Raw genomic sequence first — 22,433 nt, 5'->3', positions numbered from 1 at the left:
TGCTTGGGCAGCCCAGGGTGTCGCCGGTTCGGATCCTGGGCGCGGACATGGCCCCACTCATCAGGCCATGCTGAGGTGGCGTCCCACATGTCACAACTAGAAGGACCCACAACTAGAATACACAACTATGTACTGAGGGGTTTTGGGGAGAAGAAGGAAAAATAAAAAGTTTTGTTAAATTTTAAAAAAAATTTCCCAAGTATGGAGTGTGAAATAATTTTAGATGGAAAAAAAAGTGAAACTTTTTTTTACTGCATTTGTTTTAATGTGTTTTAGAGGACACTAACTAGTATTGTCAGACCCTCAATTTTTCAAATATTTTTACTTAAATAAGCCTTAATTAGACATTTGTTGTAAAATAATTGTTTAAAGAGAATTACTATATAATTAATACTCTCAAGTTGTGCATGCTTTTGGCAAAAATTGTGATGATGCCTAAAAATTGTGACCAATGCCTAAAGCTTGGAATTTTGCAGTAAAATGTTCTTTATGACTAATTAGTAAATAGGGTGCTGCTAAATGTGTCAGAGTACCAAGCATCACTTGATTATTGTAAATTTGTTATAAAAGCTTTCTGTACTTTCATCTCCTCGATACAATAGTTTGTCTTTTAAAATAGCAGAAAAGTGAACATTTAGTTCTGACTCAGTAGAGAGGTAGAATTCGCAAGCAGCATGTATTATTTTAACGTAGTTGGAATCTCTAGATTATAAACCTCGACCGAGAGGCCCACAGCTCACGCTCCTCGTACTTTACACGTCCCCAATAAGTTCTAGGACGACTGCGCTCAATTTATAATGGGACCCCCAGAGAAAAAGTTTCATAAGTGTAATTTTATTTTAGACACAACCTTGGAGGAATATCGTTATTTCTTATATTTCAGATACTTCTATCCATGCAAACACTCTAGAACATTGGCTTTGTAAAGCTGCAGTGACTTTATTTATAAGTAAGAAAGGTTAAACTTCGAGGATACGGTATTTTTCTAAGATCACAGAGCAGAGGAATCAGGCCTTAATAGCAGAGCCGAGAGCAGAGCTTCGTTCCCCCAAACCTCAATCTGGTATCCTTTCTGCTGCTCCGTAATAACTATGACTTAAAAATGAAATTACAAATAAAGTAGAGTAGTATCTTTACACTGGTTTTTACTTCTCCAGGGTCTATCGTTTATATATAGTTAAATAAGATTTTGGAAATTAGTTCTTTATATTTCATTTGTGTTGTTCAGCCTTATGTTTTCAAGAGAGAGAGAACATTTAACGAAAACTTTGTTCCTGGTATAAAACAGAAATATAAGTTACTGGGCAAAGAGACTCTTAATTTTAAGGAGACATAAATTTCACTGTCCATATTGCTTTGTAGTAGGACACCTGCTCTCAATCTTAGGTGACATGGGAATCTTTGCTACTAGTTACCATATGAGTTGATTTCCCTTTTCTCCTGCTATAAGTTGTAGAGAATGATGCACTTTTCCCCTTTAAGGAAATATTGATGTGATTATGTGATGTCCATGTTGCTCTTCCCCAGCAGAGAAGTACCAGTTTGAAAGAGGTTGGTGAGGGTCAAGCATGTATGTCATTTTCAGCTAGACGCTCCATTTAGTTAACAGGCTGCTTGCAGCTGTGTAGTACACAGTGTTTAAAGTTGCCAGTAATTTATAACTTTGGGATTTTTGCTTCTAAAATAATTTTTTTGCTTCCTTGCAGATCAAAGGTCCACCATCAAAACACCAAAGACTCAAGACACAGAGGATGACGAGGGGGCTCAGTGGAATTGTACTGCCTGTACTTTTTTGAACCATCCAGCCTTAATCCGCTGTGAACAGTGTGAGATGCCAAGGCATTTCTGAGCCAAAAGGCCCCGTATCTGCTCTGAAACCACATCTGAAGTTCAAGGAACTAGGCTGGCATCAGGGGAAAAGTTTCACTGCTACATAGGATTTTCTCAAATTGAAGGTGCGACAAGATGGTGTTGTGCTAATGTTAAATGTCAGCCCACAGAGCTAATAATACCTCAGTCTAATGTCACGGGCAGTTGAAATTCATCACATGAAAAGTCATCTGCTGGAAGACTCGGTTGCCCGCTGCCTAACCATGTACAGTGTTACCAGTAGCCCGTTGTGGATAATTCTCGATCTGTTAATGCGAGCTGTTCCCAGTACCTGCTTCCCCTCATGTCACTACTGAATTTTGACAGGAGGAAGGACTAGAACGATGGCTGTTTTTTTTAAAGCTTTCGGTGAAACACTACAAACATGAAGAAAAGGAGCAAGGTTTAACTCTTTAGAACTCTGCTGCCGCATAGCGCCAGTGGATGGAGAGAACTTCACACGTCTGTGGTACTCTTGGCCTTGTCTTTGTCTTCCCTGAAACGCCTCCGCTCTGTGAAGCCAGCATCTAGGGTCTGAAGGTGGAAAGGAAAGCAGCATGCATTGTCTGTACAAACGTGCAGTGAAACATCCCGAAGCTTTTCCTACTGTACAGATCTCTCAAGTCTGCTTTAAGGGATCTCTTTTCTTTATTATTTTCTTATATTTCTATATGTATAGTGTAATAGTCTTTTGTTAACTAATTTTCTTTTTTCCTTTTAGTGATTAAGCACGATCATGTCCCTTTTTAAGCCTTACCTGCGAGAAGCAATGCCTTAAAATAAAAAAGCATTAATGAAATGAAACTATGCACAAAATAACTTTCCTCTACTTACTCTGTACTTTGCCCTCCTGAGTGCCGATGTTCTATGAAGACGTACAGATGCTGCACAGTGAATGCAGAAACTGTTACGGGACTTAGGTCTGTAGGCCACACTATATACTGACGTTAGCGGTGAGTGACACCACACAGTGTTTTATCTTCCACAGGGAAGCTTAAAACAAAAGATATTTTAACCCACGACAGAGCACCAAGGTTAAGCTCCCTTCGTCTGCCTGGTGTCCCACAGAACTGTCACAGGAGATTTCTATGGGGAAAGTCCCGTTTCCAAACCAGCCACAGCAGCAGTACCTACAGCCCTTTTTCTGGAGAGAAGTTTAAATGCTTTACTGTTGGGGCAATTCGTTTCTAAACCTGACTTGGTGACAGTATCATGTGTATTTATAAAACAAGGTTAGTTGTATTTAGGACAACTGAAGAAAAGCTGGAAAAAAGAAAAACAAGCAAACTTGAACACTGAAGCAACCTCAAGCATCTCTTTATTTTGATGATATATTTTTATAAGGAAAATAAATATTCAGATGATCAGGAATGTATATAACTAAATGAAATCAAGACAAAGAAATAACAGTATGCATTTAGAGAGACAGAACTATGGAATTCTATATCAGTGCTTAGAAGGGTTAGGGAAGTGCTGAAATGCAGCCAGGGAGGAGATGATGTGGACTGCCGCCATGCCAATGTCTGCAAATGGATAGTTTTAAATAAACAGGATTATTACAGGTGATCTATCTGAATGTCAAAGCCTTGACTTCCAGGCTTTGAGTTTTGTATATGGGAAGAAATACGACAATCCTAGTTAACGAGACAATAGACCCACAGCCCTTACATTTGATGCGTTTCATTTTAAAAACAGGCCTTGTTTTTCAGCTTCATCTGCAGTTCTATGTGAAGATTGATCAATCAGTTTTTACTTGTTTTATTAATAAAACGTAATTTGGATATCTTGAGTTGATGGTTTTGTGATTTAGCTGGGTAAACTATCTTTGTAACAGATAAGTTATTTATAAAAATTAAAAAACTTATATTCTAATGTGGATTTTGTGGCTTGTTTTTAAAGTTTGTGGGACAGGAGATAATTTATACCCCAGCAGAACATTTGACAGTTAATTGAAATCAGAGAAAACTCATTTTCTGGAGTCTTCTCATGACATCATGGCATTTCACTGCATTTCTTGGATTATTTGTATCAGTTTCCCCAGGCTTCTTTTTAAGTGAGGAAAGAAAGCAGCCATGTTTCAGCTGAGCCAGAACAAATGAATATTACTTCCTTTTTCATAGTTTGTTTTGGCTTTTCCTTGCATTTCTTTTTGGGTTTTTAAAGTTTACGCCATTGTTGAAAACGTGATTTCTTAGGCCATTTAGCCTAAATAGTCATTTTGTTAGTATTTGGTCTGTCACATAATATGTAGGTGCCAAGGATGGTAGTCCTTCTCTTGAAGAGAGCCTTTATATTAAGAGTTTTCAAAAAAATTATGACTTCCGTTTTTCTGAGCTTGAGAAGAGCAAAGCGGCACGTGCTGCTCTTCATGACCTGACTGGAAAGCCCTGCCTTGGTTGGGCTCGTAGACCCAGTGGGACAGAAGTACTCCGTGCCAGGGACTAAGAGGCCTGCCCACGGTGCTGGTCCGGAGGGTGACTGCGTTAGAACACAGCGATGGGCTTCTGGTTCTCGTCCCCCACTGCCCTTGGGGGCTCATGTGCGCTGTGTGCAGAGGGGAGGGGCGCTTAGCGGTTCATGTGACCTGGGCTTCTCGGGAGGGCTTTTATTCTCACAAAGTGTTGCCCAGTCTAGTATTAATAGACCATGTTAGAGAATTGGAATTGTGCAGAAAGTCTTGCCCATAGATAGTTCAAAGCCGTGTGAGCTGTTAACTGTAAACTTGTATTTTAATCAAAGCATGTATGCACAGCAACGTTAACTGACATTTCATCAGTTTCCTCTATCCCGATTTAATGTTGATGGGAGATTCTACTGAACAGTGTAAGATACAATATTCAGCCCATGAGTAATTGAAGTGAGCTGTATTACCTTAGAAATTAAGATTAAATCTGTAGTGACACCAAAGGCCATTCAAGGTTTAAAGTCTCAAGCCAACTATTACCATAGTTTGCCATATAATAATACAAAATACTTTTATTTCTCTATGACAAGTGAACATATCTTTGGCTCCAGTGTCTAGACGCTACAATTGTTATATCCATTTTACTTGAAGGTGAAACGGCTCAGGGCTGCATTTTAATTTTTACTGCTTCCATCTGAAAACATTAGGCAACTAAGAGAAAAAACTTTTAAAGGAAACACAATTTTCTAGCTTTTTATTTGTTAGATTGGGTTTTCTCCCCCTCGGTATCTAGTAGGCTGTTTGTTTTAAGGGGATGTAGTTAATCATGTAAAAACGCTTGGAAATGCGTTGTCTTGGCCATTATAAATTTCTTCCTGTTTTATGGGTTCAAAAATAGAATTGCGGTGTTAACATTGTAGTAGTTCGTTGATTGACCTAGCTACTTAGAAAGGTTGTGAAAGCGGCTGCATTGTGGACTCTCTGGCACCTGCTTCCCAGATAGACTGCTCAAATCTTAAGAGTCGGGCCAGTTGGGTGCAATTCAGGCATCTGCCCATTTTTACTCTGTGACCCTAGGATAGTTCTTTGCTTTTATTTCCTTGTCTTGTTAAATGAAGATGATACGTTAATGTTAAACCCAGCTCACGGGGTGTTAAGGGGACTAAGGTGCAACTATCTGAGCCGATGGTCTCTGGCTAGGAACCAGATCATCCTAAAGCAGTAGGTCATGGTTTTGCATGAATGAGTTTTAAGGCATTTTTCTCCACAGTGTTAATGAACAGAATGGTAAGTTCGCTATTTATTTCTCTGAATTGGTCTAGGGACATCTCAGCGGACCAGAATTTGGAATTTCAGTCACTGCAATCAAATTCTTTACCTTATCAAAAGGTGGTCTGCTTTGCAAAGATTATGAAAGTATCAAAGGTCAGGTGTGTTCTATTTCTCATGCATGTCCAGCCTTCTAAAGAATGTCTGTTTTATGATGGAGCATAACAAATCATTTCTCCAGGGAAATAAACACTTTCTTCAGAGGACTTAACCCAGCGTTTGCACATCTGCGTATTTGTTTTAAGCCCAAAATTGACCCAGGGATCACTCACCTCCCTCTAGCCTCTCCTTTTACAGAACCCCCCCCTCCTTCCTTGCTCCCTGTTTTTCCCCTTTTGAGGGCAGGAGTACATCGTTCCTCTGACCCCAACCACATAGCAGAACCAGTACAACTTACTGGTGTGCATTCCAGAAATGTTCATTGATCCTCAGAACACAGTGAACCGGTCCTGGCGTATCCTCACCATGCAAGTGCCTTTTAGAGATTTTGAGAGAAAGAGCTTTCACTCCCACCTGTGAGCCTGGCCATCGGTTCTTCGTAAGCTGAGAGCCTGTTCACTCTGCTCTAATCAGCTCTCCTGTCTCCAGCCTCTTCCTCTGACCCTGCACGCTGCGGCTAGAGAGAGAGCACGTGTCCACGCCGTCCCAATCAGAAAGCTGCGTTGTTTCTGCATTGCCAACTGGGCTTACTCAAAAGCTCCTGGAGTCTGTTCCTTACCTGTCTCTTCGGGATGGTTTGTTACTGTCCAACAGACTACTCTATTGTCTATATGGTGTACCTAACACTAAGTTGGCCTAATCACTTCCTTTAATAGGTCTTGCACATCCCCGCCAGTGTGCTTTTGTCCATCCCATTTACCTTCTCTCCCTATTTAAGTTTAATCCTTCAGGGATCAGGTCAAGTTTCAAGGTTATGAGACCTTGGCAAACTGCACCTTCTCGTGGCACTTGCTGTATTTTCTGCCCGCTTGGCATTCATTGCTATTTTGCCCTCTCCATTTTGGGTAGGTTTTATGACATACCCCTTTGTGTATATTCTGGAAAATGCAGTATTTGGCATTTGAAATTGGGGCTCCTGATTCTGTTAAATCCAATTTTGCTTCAAAGCTTAAACCTCCTTTTGCATGCAGACGTTTGAGTTGCTTCTTAGACATGATGAGGATTGATTTTTTTTTTCTCACACTCGAAGCAGAGAGGGACATGGGAGAATATTTTTCCTGAGAAAACTAGTCAAGAGAAGAAAGAAAGAAGAAAGTGAATGCAAAATGTGTAAGAACTCTCTCCTCCCCTTTCCCGAGAAAGAGGTGGAAAGGCAGGCTTCTGACCAGAGGGATGAGAGCGGAGAGCAGACACTATTTGTATGTTTGTGAATTGGGTGTGTAACCAAGACACCCCCTGTGTAATGAGGCCATGAAACAAGCATACGTTTTAGTACGTGAATTGGCTTAAAGTCTTAATTACTACCTTTTTGGCGTTTAATAGAATTATTTCACAAGCCATTTTGCTGAAGTGCCAGGGTTTTTTTGTAACAGAACAACAGTACACACATCTTAGAACGCTCATTAACTAACCCAGGCAACCAGGCTCTGCTGAGCTACTGAATGAGAGGCAGTGTGAGCAGTTTCATCCCAGTGAATGATAACAGATGATTTTTGTTAAGATTGTGGAGTACCCCAGAGCGTAGTTCTATTCAGTATCAATCGGCAGAAACATACAGCAAAGTTTTTGAAACTTGCCACCCGTATTCCTCTCTGTTAACCACACTCTTTCTCTTTTCTACTGTTCGTGACCATTAATATGGTAGAGTTAAATGCACTGGCTTCACGTCACAGGAGGCAAACGGCCCCCCGTTCTAAGACAAGTGAACTGGAGAATGAGCAGGACTCCCCGAAAGCCACGGACCGGCTGCCAGTTCCTCCCTGAGCCTGCCCGCCCCGTCGTCCACGTCTGCTGCGGGCGGCAGCCCTGAGGACCCCCTAGGGTCGGAGAAGGCCTCTGTTTTCACAGCATTTTGACATAGTCATCCATCCACAAGTAACAGGATTTTATTACTGTAATAAGTCTCATTGATTGTATTTTCTGTTTTCTCCAGGCATGATACTGAGAAAAAAAATTCCCTTCCCTTCTTAAAGAATGCAGATTAGTAACATTTCAGCTTTGTCTTCTCTAAACAGAGTAACTACTTCAGTCCTTCCCCATAACATCTATTTTCCTGTCCTTAGGGCCCAGCTTCCTCTACCATGTCCTGTGAATTAGAATTGGACACAGGCCTTCGGCGTCCCGATTCCTTCAGAAAGTGGGCTAGTGCTGTTCCCCACACTTGCGTGTCACCTGTTAGGGGCGCTCGCTCAAAGGGGTAGATGAAATAATATTCTCATTTTACAGAAAAGGAGCTGAGGCAAAGAGAGGTTAACTCACCCAAGGTCACACAGCTAGTAAGACGCGGGCCAGAATTCAAAATTGAACATTCTTGGGGCCGACCCTGTGGATAGTGGTTAAGTTCACACACTCCGCTTCAGTGGCCCAGGGTTCGTGGGTTGGGATCCCAGGCACAGACCTACACACCGCTCATCAAGCCATGCTGTGGCAGCATCCCACATAGAAGAACTTGAACGGACTTGCAACTAGGATATACAACTATGTACTGGGGCTTTGGGGAGAAAAAGAAGAAGAGGAAGATGTTAGCTCAGGGCCAATCTTCCTCACCAAAAAGCATACCTTTAAAAAAAATTTTAAATGAGAAATAAAATTGAGCAGTCTGACTCCAGTCTTGCTTTTAATCACCACAGTGTGCCGCCTGCAGGCTCTCGTAGGGGCTGCAAGTTGATTTTTATTCCTGTTTATTCCAAGGTAGCTATTGTGAGTTATCAGCTCTCAACCTCAGAATCATCTTTCCATCTGAAGAGAAATGTGACATTTCAACTCTTGCTAGTCTTCCTGATCTTGTTCCTGTGCGTGAGGACAGGCTCTCTTGTCTTGTTCACCACTGAATACCCTGGTCCTGGCGCGGGCCTGGCACGTAGCAGGCACACAACAAATCCTAAGGTACCTGATAGATGTAGTGACCTCGTGTAACTTTTTCTATTCCTTCCCTCGGTGCTTCTCACTATCGCGATGCTCCCATCGGCCAGGCGGAGTGTTAGGTACATGGGAGGGAAAGTCACCCCTTAGAGCTTAGAATGAGCAGTAGGTATGAGAGCGCAGGCGAGCTTCACTACTCCGGATTCCGCCCAGTTGGTGGATTTGCCTGCTCCCTAGGCGTTTGTGGGCGGCACAGAGAGTGACAAATCTGAGTCGCCTGACACTCCCGCTCCCAGCCCAGGTGGCAGCACTCGGCCTCGTCTCAGCGCTCCCCTGTAAACAAGTGTCCTTCTTTACCGTCTATTTAGGGCCACGGTTTCACATTTTTGTGCTTTTTCCGGGTGATTCTGCTGTTTAAAATAACCCCCAAGCGCAGCGCGGGGGTGCGGTCCAGTGTCCCCAGACCAGGCCGGCGCCACGTGCCTCGTGGGGAAGATGCGCGTGTTGGGTGAGCTTCGTTCGGGCCGAGCCCTGGCGTCGCCTGTGGGCTCGATGGAGTGAGTCAACCATATATGTTGAATAGGGCGTCTTTAAACAGACACGTAGAAAAGAAGGTCACTATCGATTGATTGATGAAAATGTTGTGACCAGAGGCTCGTGGGAACCTAAGCCTGTATCTGCCCTGGGAGCCGTGGTTCAGTGTCGTGGAGGCTTCAGAGAAGAGAACGACCTTAAGTGACGAGAACTGACTGTAACGCAACATAAGGCGAGGGCGTACAAAGGCACGAAGTTCAGGGAGGGAGAGACGGCTTCAAATGCCTGAGTCAAGGACAATTTGTGATGAGATGACACACGAACGGTAGGTGCGAATCTGCAGGGCTGGGAAGATACTCCACCAGCAGAAAAGAGCGAGCCTTGGCGAGGTCTGGGGACTCGGGGGCCCCTGCAGAGGTCTGCGGTGGCCTGGCTGGGCTGCAGGAGGCGTGCAGGCTGGGAAGATAAGCAAGAAGGTAATCTGAACCATTCTGTGGAGGACGATGAAGAGGGCACTAAATTCGATAGGCAAAAATGAGTCGTGAAAATAATTTGGGTGATTTGCCCAAGAGAAATGAAAATGTCAGTCCGCCTGAAGACTTGAAGGTGAATGTGGATGGCAGCTTTATTCACAGCAGCCTGAAACTGGGAACAGCCCAAAATGCGTCAGCAGGTGAAGGGCTGACCAGCCTGTGGTCTAGCCGTGCACTGGAATGCTGCTCAGCGTCAAGAGGGAAGAAATACTGATACAGCAACACAGATGAATGGCACGTGCATCATGCTGAGTGAAGGCAGCCAGACACAGCAGCACCTGCTGCATGATCTCATTGGCAGGAAGTGATAGAAAAGGCAAAGCTAATCTATAGCGGCGAAGGCAGAGAGCGGTGGCATAGCGATCATTGAAAGGGGCACAAGGGAACTTTTGGGGCGATGGACACGTTCTACATCTTGATTGTGGCAAAGTTACATGGATGTATCCATTTGTCAAAACTCATTTAAAAATGGGTACATTTTATTGTATAAAAATTACACAGTTTATGTGAGTGCGCTTTGTTGTATATAAATTGAAATAAATTCGTTTTAAAAGAAGCTTTAGGAGAGGAAACCTCTAGTATGTGTCACTCCTTCTCCCCCATCCTGATGAGCCAGCACCCATGAGAAAGGCAGATGAGGAAAAGCAGAAACAGAACAAGTTCCCCCACGAGATGCATTTCTTTTTTATTCACTCGAAAAATGCCGTTCTATGTGCCAAGTGTTCTTCTGGGTTCTGGGGCGACAACAGTGAACAAGACCCAGTGTTAGCCCTGTCCTCAGCTGTCCCCAGTGTCTCTCATGGCCCTGGACTGCCTGTCATGCCCTCTGCCCCGTTGTGTCCCTTCTCTGTGTGTTGCCCAGTTGCTCTGAGAGTGGTCTTGTTATATTTTGGTTTCCGATTCTCTCTTTAGTAGTATCTGCTCAAATTCAGAAGAATAAAAGTCTAAATGTGAGCAAACATCACCTTTGCTGGAGGGTTATAGATGTTAATGCCTTCCTGGCTTCCGCTTTGGCCATATAGGAGAGAACCTTGTTAGTCAAGGGCGCTGCTAAAAGCTCGAAAACGTAGCTGCTGCTCTCTCATAGCTGGTTCCAGGGTGATGTGGTTGAGGCAGGTGGCAGGGGAAGTGGGCAGGTAAACAGCTGGGGGTGTCAGCTCGCCGGAGGCTGGTACGTGGTGCTCTAGACGCTGCTTAGCAGCATCCGAGGCTCTTTTCTCACAGTTGGATGGGTTCCTAAATCTGAGGTCATTTTTTGTTTCTTTCTCACTGTCTGTCTCTCAATGTTCTTATTAATAAGGAAGAGAGCAGAGGGTGAAGATGACCCCCTTCTGCCGTGAGTGTTGGGGGAGCGGCGGGAACGGCCCACACCCGCCCTCTCCCTTTGGGCTAGGCTTTCTTGCTTCTCAGCACATTGCCAGGGCATCTTTCGTGGGCTGAGCCCTCTGTGGCCCGGCTCCTGACTGCTGAGTAAACAGAATGGAAGGAACGCACAAGAAAAGCACGAATACACGCAGAGGCATAATTACAAGGGAACGTTTTTTAAGCTGAAAACATTGCTCACCCGGAAAAAACTTTACAGAGAAAAGTTTAAGCTGTTTGCAGTTTTTCCCTTCAGAAATACTTTCTCACAGCATTGATATTTCCGTAGTTCAAAAGAAATCATCCGAGTGGAGGACTAAAGTTCTGGTTAATTCCAAAAGACAGCACAGACACGCTCGGGCTTCAGAGCCCCTGATGTGCTCATAGGAAATGGGTGACCCCACTGAGGGGTTCTGGGCCCCAGGGCAGCGGCCAGCACCCAGACCCTCCGCACTGTCACCTCTCAGCTCCGTCTCTGAAGGGACTGTTTGCAAACCCACGTGAAGCCATCACTTCTCCTGCATGAGAATGACGTCCCTCCCATGGTGGGCTTTCACCCGCCACCTGTGTTGGCTGTGTTAGGGCGTTTAAACTGGAGTAAGACCCCTCCCCACCCCTCTTCACAAAGCACTGATGGAGAAACTACCCAGTAACCACCGCAGTGTGAGCTCGACTGGCTCAGAGGATGTCACCCTAAGGAGGACGTCCATGTGGGGGACCAGGGGAGCCCGGGGTCGGGTGAGGGGGGCGATTTTTACGCCTGTGGCTCTCAGTGCCAGCCATCAAACTATTCCCAGGCCATACTGGATCTTTCAGGGCTCTGTAGCAAATAAGAAAAATGAGGACAGCACACTGAGTTTCCAGAAAGCTAAATCGATTTTGTTCTAATATTTTCAAACTTCTTTAGAGACCTTCGCCCCCTTGAGAAATGGTCCAGCGGTAGAGCTTTTAAATCCAAAGAGCATCTCTGTTAGTTCACAGCCTCAAAGAAGCAGATGATGAGGCTGGATTAGGAGAGATGAGGCGGAGGGCATGATGCACGGCTGACCACTGGGGAAGGAAGACGGGCAAGAACTGGGCAGACAGACTCTCGGGCTGCAGCACGGACTTGAGAGAGCTCCAGCCGGGGCCGTGGGGAGGCCGAGCCGTGGTGTCTGTCAGAGGGTCCCGATGTCCCTGTGGAATGGGCTTCAGTTAGGGCCCCGCTGTGCTGGGTCAGCAGCTGGAACAGCCTGCAGGAAGCCTCAGCACAAACATGGTGATGGGGCCACAGGGGTGGCAGCTGGGGCGGCGGTCCCAGCAGGCGCTTCCACGGCTGTCACAGTCCAGCCTTGCACTTTAGCTCTCTCTCTTCACGCGGGTCCAGGGAGCAGCGCCTCCAGGCTTCCCGCTGGCCTCTGCCTGGGGAGGGCGGTTGGTGGGACAAACCACAGCCCCGTCACTGCAGTTGGTTTCAGAGCCATGACTGGTCCTCGCCTCTCCCTCGTCCATATCCTGTCTAAGTTCCCCTCAGCCTCAGCTGTCATCTCGGCAGGTCTTGGGGGTCCCTGGTGGTGTCCCCCTAACCACCTTTCTGAGGGCTCTGAGTCCTTGGCTCCCACAGCCTCACAGCCTGGGGGGCTGCAGACGGTGAGGCAGGGGAGTCCCAGGAGGGACCACGTGGATCACAGGGGCTCCACACACATTCTTCCTTGCCCCACTTTTAAAAAAGCAGCCCTGCCTCCCCCCGCTGATCATGATGGGGACTCCTCACCTGCTGGCTGCTGGGGACACGGAGTCAAAGTGCCCTAAGCAACAGTACCTCGTAGTTCATGGGACTTGCTGTGCATCTGGCAAAAGTGCACTCCCCCTCTGGGCTGGGGTCTGCAACCCTGCAGAGCCCAAAGGCGAGGAAAGAGAGGCACACAATCCATTGTTAGGTCATGGGTGGTCACGGCCCCAGAGCCACCCCGTGTACTCTTACTGAGGACACAGGACCACGCAGGGTTTCTGACTTAATGCCTGAACTGTTTCCAAGGACGGCCCCCCCATCTCTTCTGGGCTTTACTGCTAAGCTGGTGTTTCGGCTGTGCCTTTACAAGGCACAGTGCTCCACGAAGCCAGCAGCTTCCGGAAGGGGCAGTACGTGGTAGGACCAGTGGAGCTCAGGATCAAGGGCCCACTCCTGCACCCCTTTCTCTCTGAAGAGGATCCCCTTGTCTCCTGATGTGCTGGGTGGGATTCCGTGCCCATGGTTCAGGCATTCAGGAAGCCCCCAGATAGCACTGCTGGCTGAGGGTCTGTGGGCAGTAAAGGCAAACCACACCAAGAATAAGTATCTGTCCTTATGAGGAAGAACCACTGGCCATTCCAGGACAGAATGGGCCAAGTGTGGTTGACTTGCTCTCGGGGGTTGGTGGTTGTCCTTGAGGAAGGGTCCCACATCAGAGACTCAGCGTTGGTCTCCAGTGCTGACGGTTGGAAAGTTGGAGGCAGTAAGGAGCTAGATGGGCTTGGTAAGTGAGAGTCCATGCTAGGCATACATATACGTAGCCTCCATCAACACCACCAAGGCCACTCCATTCACGCGACCATCATGCCAGTTCCAGGGGCTCAGTAACAAAAGCTGACCAATGTCATTTAGCTAAGTCATTTTGTCTACTTGGTTGTTCAATGCCTCTTCCGTAGTGGATGCTTTCTGGCAGACATACGTGTGTACAAAAATCTCGTTTCCTGCCCGCTCCCTTATGTCTACAACACACCTCTACCCCAGACCTCCTTGTCTCCCATCTTCCAGTCCTTTTCTTTCTTTTTTTTTTAAAGATTAGCCCCTGAACTAACAACTGTTGCCAATCTTCTCTTTTTATCTGCTTTTTCTCCCCAAATCCCCCCAGTACGTAGTTGTATATTTTAGTTGTGGGTCCTTCTAGTTGTGCTATGTGGGACGCTGCCTCAGCATGGCCTGACGAGCAATGCCATGTCCATGCCCAGGATCCAAACCAGCGAAACTCTGGGCCACCAAAGCAGAGCACGTGAACTTCACCACCCGGCCACGGGGCCGGCCCCTCCAGTCCTTTTCATTCCAAGCCCCCGATCAGACAGCCAGGCCACTGGCTACTGCCCAGGTATCAGTACACAGTCTCTCAGACTACTTCTTCCGCTCAGAATGGATGGCCAGGTGCACTGCTCACAGTTCCACCCGTTGGGAAGACTGTCCCTGTCCACTGCCTTTCAGGGTCGCCCCCAATGTAGCCACCACACATTTTCAGCTTGCACCCACAGAGCTTGTTCTGCCACCAACATCTTCAACACCAGAGTCCGATGGATCCTGTGGTCCAAGCAGCGGGATTGCTTACACTGCAGCCTGGGCCTGATAGAACGCGCTTTCTACTTCTAACCCCACCCAAAGCGGACAGCCTTTCATGTCACCTGGTATACAAGCAGGAGGAGTCTTTGTAGATGTGAAATGTGTTGCCTCCAGAACCCAAAGAGGCCTAGCAGGCGCTGTTTTCTTCTTTGTGATAGACGATGCAAGCTACAGCAATTTGTCTTTTATCCTGAAGGAGATACCTGGGCATGGCCCTGACCACTGGACCTCTTAAAACTTCCCTGAAGTGGGGGGTCCCTGGATCTGCCTACGGTTTACCTCCCACCTCTGGTGAGCAAGTCTTACAAGGCCTCTGCTTGCTAGTCACACTGCTCCCTACCTGGTCAGCACGACATCATCAGTGTAAGAGACCAGTGTGATGTTCTGTGGGAGGGCCAGGCAGTTCAGATCCCTTCGGACTAGATCATGACAGAAGGCAGGAGAGTTAACAAAGCCCTGAGGCAAAACCGTAAATGAATATTGTCCATCCAACGTTAATGCAAACTGTTTCTGATTCTCTTTTCTAATTGGAATAGAAATGAATGCATTAGCCAATTCAATGGCTGCATACCACGTACTGAGGCCGTATTAATTTGTATTAATACGATACAATATTGTATCTGACACAACAGTTGGAATTAGGACTATTATTTGGTTGGGCCTAGAGTTCTCCAGAGTCAATCTCCAGGAGCCATCCAGTTTCTACCGGGACCAGACTGAAAATTAAATGGAGATGTGATAAGGACCGCCATCTCTGCGCTCTTTACGTCTTTAGCAGGGTTACTAATCTCCGTCATTTCCCCTGGCATGCAATATCATTTTAATTTACTTTCTTAGCAAGGAGGGAGGATGGTGGGGGTGAGAGGGGAAGGTTTCACAAACCAAGGACCTAATGTGGTGGTGACTTCAGCTACGAAGTATGTCAATTCCAATTAGACTCAGTGACCAGGGCAATGATCACTGGATGAGTCCATGGACCCAGTGGGTTACTTTGAGCCAGGCTTTAGCCAAGAATTTCATTTATTATCTGACCTCAGTGAGTCACATCTCTAACAGAGGGCCACAGTGACACCTTGGATCACGTGTATCGATGTCAATTCAGACCCTGTGTCTGTGGTCCTCAAAATGCCTGAGTATTGTCCTTTCCCATGTATACAGTCACCTGACTAAATGGCCATGCGTCTCTTTAAGGAAGGACTGGGGGAGTCATTACAGTACACATTTGCTGTGGTGTTTCCGGATCCTTCTCCCTAGCGACATGGCTACCCTTCAGTTAAGGGGTTCCGGATCTGAAAGAGACTCTGGTTCAGGAATTGAGGAAAGGGTCATGACTTTCTTTGGTCAACGTCCCTTGGCTTTCCGCTCTTCCATTCTTACCTCTTGCTTGTTGTGGATGTTAAGCTGCACCGCTACTGGGTGCCCACACTCTAATGACCATCTCCACGATTCCTTGCTGGTCTCTTCTCGCATCTTGCTGCTCATCACAGTCATTGCAGCCTCCCGGTTTCTGGTGGTCATGTACTGCTACCTGGCCTCTATTACCTCATGGGGTGGGAAATGAATATTAATGAGCCTGGCTCTGACCATCCCTTTTACCATCAGCCCTGGGCTGTGGAGGAAAACCACCCCTGAGCTTCCTGGTGATGCTGGCTGCTTCTCACCAGTGCATCCTGATGCCTTCAGTGTAATCCCAGGGCCCTCCCTGGAACACCTCTGGTGGGTCTTCTGGCCTCATATCAGATATGCTTTCCACACAAACTGGTGCAGCCACTATGAAAAACAGGATGGAGATTTCTCAAAAAATTAAAAGTAGAAATACCATACAACCCAGCTACCCCACTACTGGGTATTTATCCAAAGAAGTTGAAATCAACAACTCAAAGAGACATATGCACCCCTATGTTCATTGCAGCATTATTCACAATAGCCAAAATGTGGAAGCAACCCAAATGCCATCGACCAATGACTGGATAAAGATGTGGTGTGTATATGTATATACATACAATGGAATGCTACCCAGCCACAGAAAAGACAAAATCATCCCATTTGCCACAACGTGGCTGGACCTTGAGGATATTATGTTAAGCGAAATAAGCCAGATAGAGAAAGACAAACACCACATGATTTCACTCATATGTGGAAGATAAACTAACACACGAACAAAGAGAAGAGATTAGTGGTTACCAGAGGGGAAGGAGGTGGGGGGAGGCAAAAGGGGCAAAAGGGCACATGTATATGGTGATGGATAAAAATTAGACTATTGGTGGTGAGCACGATGCATCTATACGGAAACTAATAATAATGTACACCTGAAATTTCACAATGTTATAAACCATTATGACCCCAATAAAATAAAAAAGATATACTTTCCAGCATGACCATTCCCCTCAGGCTCTTCATTCCTTCCTGGACCATCTGTTGGGGCGACTCAGGCATTTTCACCTCCCTCAGCGTTGGCTACGGCGCTTCCTGGCTTCTGAGAGCCACCTCAGCAGAAGTTTGCCACCCACCCCCCACCCCCGCCCCGGAGGCCTCGCCGGGGTGTTAAGTCCCGTAAAGTGCTCCAAACAGAGGAGTTCTTGCTTTTCCAATCTCATGTTCTAGGCCCCTTGACCAAGCCTCTCAAAATTCAAACCCAGAGATACTCTCCTAGCTCCTGCTGGAACACGCTGGCTAGTTCTGGCAACTCCTTTGGAATATAGTCAGTTTCCTCCGTGATCAGGTGCCGTCTGTGTGCAGCCATATGATGTGCGGGTGGAGCCCCAGTTCTCAGCCTGGCAGCTCCTGAGGGGGACGCCTTGTCTTGCAGGATGGAGGCCCCTGCGGTCTGTTTCGGCAGAGGGACAGGGCCACTTCTGCAAGTTCTGAGGGATTAGGGGCGTCTTGCAGAGCCAGGATCCTCAGACATCTTCCAGCCGGATGTCCCCATCCCATGCTTGGGGGCCGTGTTTCCCCAGCCAGGGCAACGACCTTAGCAGCGTGGCAGACCTGCCTTGACTGAATATGTAAACATCTCTGAAGTTCTGTGACTCTCAGGTCCTCAGTCCAGTGTGCAGCTGTGTGAGTCGTCCCACTGCAGGAAATACGGGCCTCTTTGTAAGGAGGCCCTCTGCCTCTCCCCTGGCCTTTAACTGCTCATGAGGGCCCGTAGTCTGTTATCCCTCTGCAAGGCCTCAAGACAGCTTAGCAGTCACCAAGGACTCCCTGCTCCCTGCAGGCACTCTATTCCTGTTAAAATCCCGCGTCTGAAGGATGGTTTCCACCACCAGGACCTTTTGCTCTGATCACCACTGGTGAAATCTGTAGCAACGGGGCTGCCACCGTGCACAGGCACGATGCATGCATCGCACGCCCGTCTGGGCCCTGAGCCATCCTGCCCCTCACCCCGTCTTATTTCCTTGGACCGCTCCTGGTGCCACTTGTGTTGGTTCACGTCCTCTGTGAGGGAAACACTACGATGGGTCAGATGTGCCTGGGATGCGCTGGGGGAGATGCTGTGAGGGATCAGGGAGGAAGAAGCAGGAGGAGGTAGGCACGGTGCAGGCCTCCGCCTGAGGGAGAGGGCAGGAAGGAGGACGAAGAGGAAGGGTCTCAGACTGCAGGTCATCCTGAGGAAGTTTCTGCCAGGCCAATGGGTGGTCTTGAAGGACAGGAGCTGCGCGTCTCTCGGGAAAGGGTCTGAGTGAGCGCTCCATGCTGCCATTGGCCGGGGCAGCTCGTGGGAAAAGTGACCCCAGCACCAGCAGAGTGGTGGATGCAGAGAGGGGAGCAGCGGGGGCTCTGTCAGCTGAGCTTCCTGCAGGGAGAGAGCTGAGGGGTGCGTTTCCACAGCGGTCAGCAAAAGGCCCCTCCCTCCTCCGCCATGGGCTCCAAGGACGGTTGACTGTGAAAGAAGAACAGCTTGAGAAGCTCCCCCAGGAGGGCTCCACGCGGGCAGAGACAGGACGCTCCTCCTGGCCAGGGGCAGCAAAGCAACTCAAAACGCAGCTGGCCTAAGGGAGGTAAGTCAGAGAAGGACGACCACGGTGTGGTCCTCTTCCATGTGGAATCTAAAAAGCCAAGCTGGGAAACAGCAGAATGGCGGTTCCCAGGCTGGGGGTGGGGGAAACGGGGAGATGCTGGTTAAGGGTAAAAGCTTCCAGCTGTGAGATGATTAAGTTCTGGGGATCTAATGCACAGCACGGTGACAGTAATTTACAATACTGCATTGTATACTTGAAAGTTGCTAAAAGAGTAGATCTTAAATGTTAACTCCACACACACAAAAGTAAATATGTGAGGTGATGGAGGTGTTAACCAACCCTATTGTGGTAATCATTTCACGATATATACCATGTGGACTGAGCCATCACGCTGTATACCTTAAACTTGCCCAGTGTTATAGTATCTCAGTAAGGCCGGGGGGTGAAATCCTGAGCTGGTTGGCAAAGCCACACTTTTTCAGGCCCTCTTAGTCCAGTGTCAATAATGTAGCATCGTGACTTGGTTCTTACCATTCTGAAGCCACCGAGTGTATATGGTGTGTAACTCCATTGTGAGAAAGGCCTTCATTAGCCCCAAAAGCGTATGGGATGGTATGACAATGTCCAGAGGGGTGAGGCCGCAGGCAGCTTTGGGGCAGGTGTTCATCATTATTTGTATTTTTAAATCCCGTGATAGCTCCCAGCCTTGACATATTTGGAAACTTGATATCTTTTCCTCCCAACTCCGATCCATTTTTATCCAGCAAGGGCCTGATGAGACGGGGCCGCTGTGCACGAGTTTAATGAGGGAAAGTGGGGTGGAGAGATCGCGCACCTGGGATGCTGTGTGTCCAGGTGACGCTGGAGGGATCTCAGCACCCGGGGTCAGTAAGAGGACACTGAGTGCTCTCAGGCCGTGGGGGCGCAGAGCACAAGAAAAACCAAGGATGAAAAGGATCACAGATGAACTCCCTCCTTCGGCCGGGGTTCAGGCCTGTGCATTCCTTAGTCCGGGTAGTCTTGTAACAGCTTTAACTGCAACCATGTTTCCAGGGCCCGAGTATTCAGTAGGAAGGAAGGACCGGCTTCCTAAGAGGCATAATGTAGCACTGGCTGGATGGCTGGCTTTTCATGGGAATGTTCTAGATCCAGAGGAAGCTGTGGTGTCTGCAAAGGGAGAGGATTTTGAGCAAGTCATTGAACCCGGCTGCCTTCGGTTCTCAGTCTTAGAAGCTGCTTTACGATGGGTTGCAAAGACGTAATGCTCCGGACTCCTCCCTTCCCCTCCTCCCTCATGCAAATCAACACCAGCCTCTTTGCTCAGGACCATATGGCGTGTCGCTAAGATGCTCTCTTCCTGGTTTTCCGTCATCCGGAGTCTTCCTGGGGTTGCCTAAAACTATGCACCGAGCCTTATTGACTCGTGATCTGTGCTCCACAGGGAGGAAGTGGCAGTCCCAAGGCTAAGGAAACTTCCAGAATCCACGAGCTCACCCTCCCTATGCAACCGAGACAACCGCCCTCAACTCCAGGTCTACTTGGTAGGCGGACTCTGGCCCGAGGGACGCACACCCACACTGGGAGGAGCCTGCCCCTCTGTCACCTGCATCACTGGCTAGAAATTTGTGGGGAACAGGTTGGCAGCCAATTGTGGCCCAAGGCAGGGCTTTTCAAAAAACGCTCAGCAGGGGCCGGCCCCGTGGCAGAGGGGTTAAGTTCACGCGCTCCGCTGCGCAGCCCCAGGGTTTCCCTAGTTTCGATCCTGGGCGCGGACTTGGCACTGCTAGTTAGGCCACATTGAGGTGACATCCCACATGCCACAACTAGAAGGACCTGCAACTAGATATGCAACTAAGTCTGGAGGGCGGGCTGGGGTGGGGGGGGGGTTGGGGGGCCAGTTGGGGAGATAAAGCAGAAAAAAAAAAAGATTGGCAACAGTTGTTAGCTCAGGTGCCAATCTTTAGGAAAAAAAATGCTTAGCAGCTGAACTCTTTCTCCAAACAAAATCTTACCTAAAACTCGTCTGGAAAGCAGATACAAGGTGGCCTTACTGCGGGGGAAGTGAGCGCGGGGGCGCTGCTCCTCGCCCACCCGGGACACCTCCTCCATGAAGGGTGGGGACGCTGGTCCAGAGGTGCCTTCCTGTGTTCACCCCTAAGGGGCGGTCACGTGGCCTCATGCAGGTCGCGGACGCGCTTCGAGCCTCAGTCTCTTCCTCAGTTGACATTCATGCATCACCCAGGGCCTGGCTCTGTGGACACAGTGGAAAACAAGACACGCAGGGGCCCGGATTCCAGGGGGATGTGAGGGCCTGAGGGAGGGAGGCTGCTGAGCGCACTGGCCCGGCTGCGAGGCATCCCTGGTGGAGGGCCCTGGGTTCCACACTGCTCCAGGCTTGGAGAATTTCAGGAGTTGGAGAGGAGGTGGGCACCAGCACAAAAAACTGTGACTCATGGGGCTGGCCTTGTGGCTGAGCGGTTAAGTTCGCGTGCTCTGCTGCAGGCGGCCCAGTGTTTCGTTGGTTCGAATCCTGGGCGCGGACATGGCACTGCTCATCAAACCACGCTGAGGCGGCGTCCCACATACCACAACTAGAAGGACCCACAACGAAGAATATACAACTATGTACCGGGGGGCCTTGGGGTACATAAAAATAAAAATAAAATCTTTAAAAAAAAAAAAACTGTGACTCAAAGGCCCTGTGGTGGGAAAGAATCTGGCATATTTGAGGCACAACGAAAGTCCAGGCAGCCTGGAGCCCAGAGAGATGAAGGGAGCATCGTCTGAATGCAGAGGAATGGAATGGCTGGCGGGTGCACGTCTGAGACCACGTTGTGAGTGGGGAGCTTTGAGAAGCCCTGGGGTTGTTAATAAGTCAGAGCTGCCTTTTCTAGAAGGTCTCTCTGGCAGCAAGTGTAGAGAAAGGATTGGAGGGGGCAAAAGGCTATTGTAGGGACAACAGTCACCCAGAGGCAAGTCACAGACTAGGAGAACACAACAGAGGGAGAGGAGCTATGCCTCGCTTGTAAACAGGAAGGTGCAAATTAAAACCGCAGTGAAATGCGATTCACACCCATCCAGTTAGCAACAGTGGAAAAGCTGTCAATACCTTTTTGGTGAGAATGTGGGAAAATAAGCTCTCAAACTCTGCAGGAAGACAAGTTAGCAGGATCTCGTGAAGCTGACGATGTGTCTTGTCAGGAGTTCTGCTTCTGGGGGGGTGCCCCATGGATGCCCATCCAGATGCCAGAGAAGGCGAGTCCAAGAATGTTTATCACAGCATGGCTTGTGATGCAAAAAAAAGAAGAAGGAAATAACCTGAATGCCCATCAAGCAGGGAATAGATGTGTGAATTGGGGTAAGTTCACACCATGGAGTCTGTGCAGCAATTAAGATAAACTGGAACAACCTGTGCCAGCAGAGCTCCAACCCAAAACAGAACGTTAAGTGAAAAGAGCTAGCTGCAGGCAGAAGGACTACGTGAAATTTGGTGTCACTTCTATAACATTTTAAATGCAAAATGCTATGTATTGTCAGACTTATATGTATGTGGCAGAAGTATACAAAACAGCAGGGAAGGAACCAGCTTTAGAATAGTGGTTCCCCTGAGGGAGAGAGGATGGATGACAGGATTTAGAAAGTCATAAAGAGGGTTTCCACCACATCATATTCTCATCCTTTAAAAATGTTGATGCATTTAATGGCTAACGTGAGCATTTATAAAATCTGAGTGGTAGATGCACCCAGGTGCAGACCTATGCACTGCCTGACAAGCCATGCTGTGGCAGGCGTCCCACATATAAAGTAGAGGAAGATGGCCACGGATGTTAGCTCAGGGCCAGTCTTCCTCAGCAAAAAGAGGAAGATGGGCGGGATGTTAGCTCAGGGCTAATCTTCCTGGAAAAAAAAAATTGTTTCGGGAGAAAAAAATGTTCCACATAATCCAGAAAGGGATTCCACAGAAGCAGGCACAGTGGAGATGAGGGCAGCAGAATGGACCAGATATTTGATGTTATAAAGTGGAGAAGGGGGGCGTCAGTCCTTGCCTGCCTCCAGCTTCTGGCGGGACAACC

General features: G+C 47.9%; 1 protein-coding gene across 4 annotated transcripts in view; it reads left to right on the top strand.

Annotated features, from left to right (window-relative positions):
- TAB2 (TGF-beta activated kinase 1 (MAP3K7) binding protein 2) overlaps positions 1-3,741 on the top strand; it is a 78,829-nt gene extending 75,088 nt beyond the window's left edge. For all 4 annotated transcript variants that reach the window (XM_070256409.1, XM_001502154.7, XM_023632981.2 and 1 more), the window contains one exon: positions 1,707-3,741. In XM_070256409.1, the coding sequence (XP_070112510.1) occupies positions 1,707-1,849 (143 nt within the window). In that variant the 3' untranslated portion in view covers positions 1,850-3,741. The remainder of the gene's footprint in view (positions 1-1,706) is intronic.
- Positions 3,742-22,433: the final 18,692 nt, after the last annotated feature.

This window comes from Equus caballus, chromosome 31 (genome assembly GCF_041296265.1).
Source record: "Equus caballus isolate H_3958 breed thoroughbred chromosome 31, TB-T2T, whole genome shotgun sequence".
NCBI classification, from domain to species: Eukaryota; Metazoa; Chordata; class Mammalia; order Perissodactyla; family Equidae; genus Equus; species Equus caballus.
This window is presented reverse-complemented; position numbering and strand designations above follow the sequence as displayed.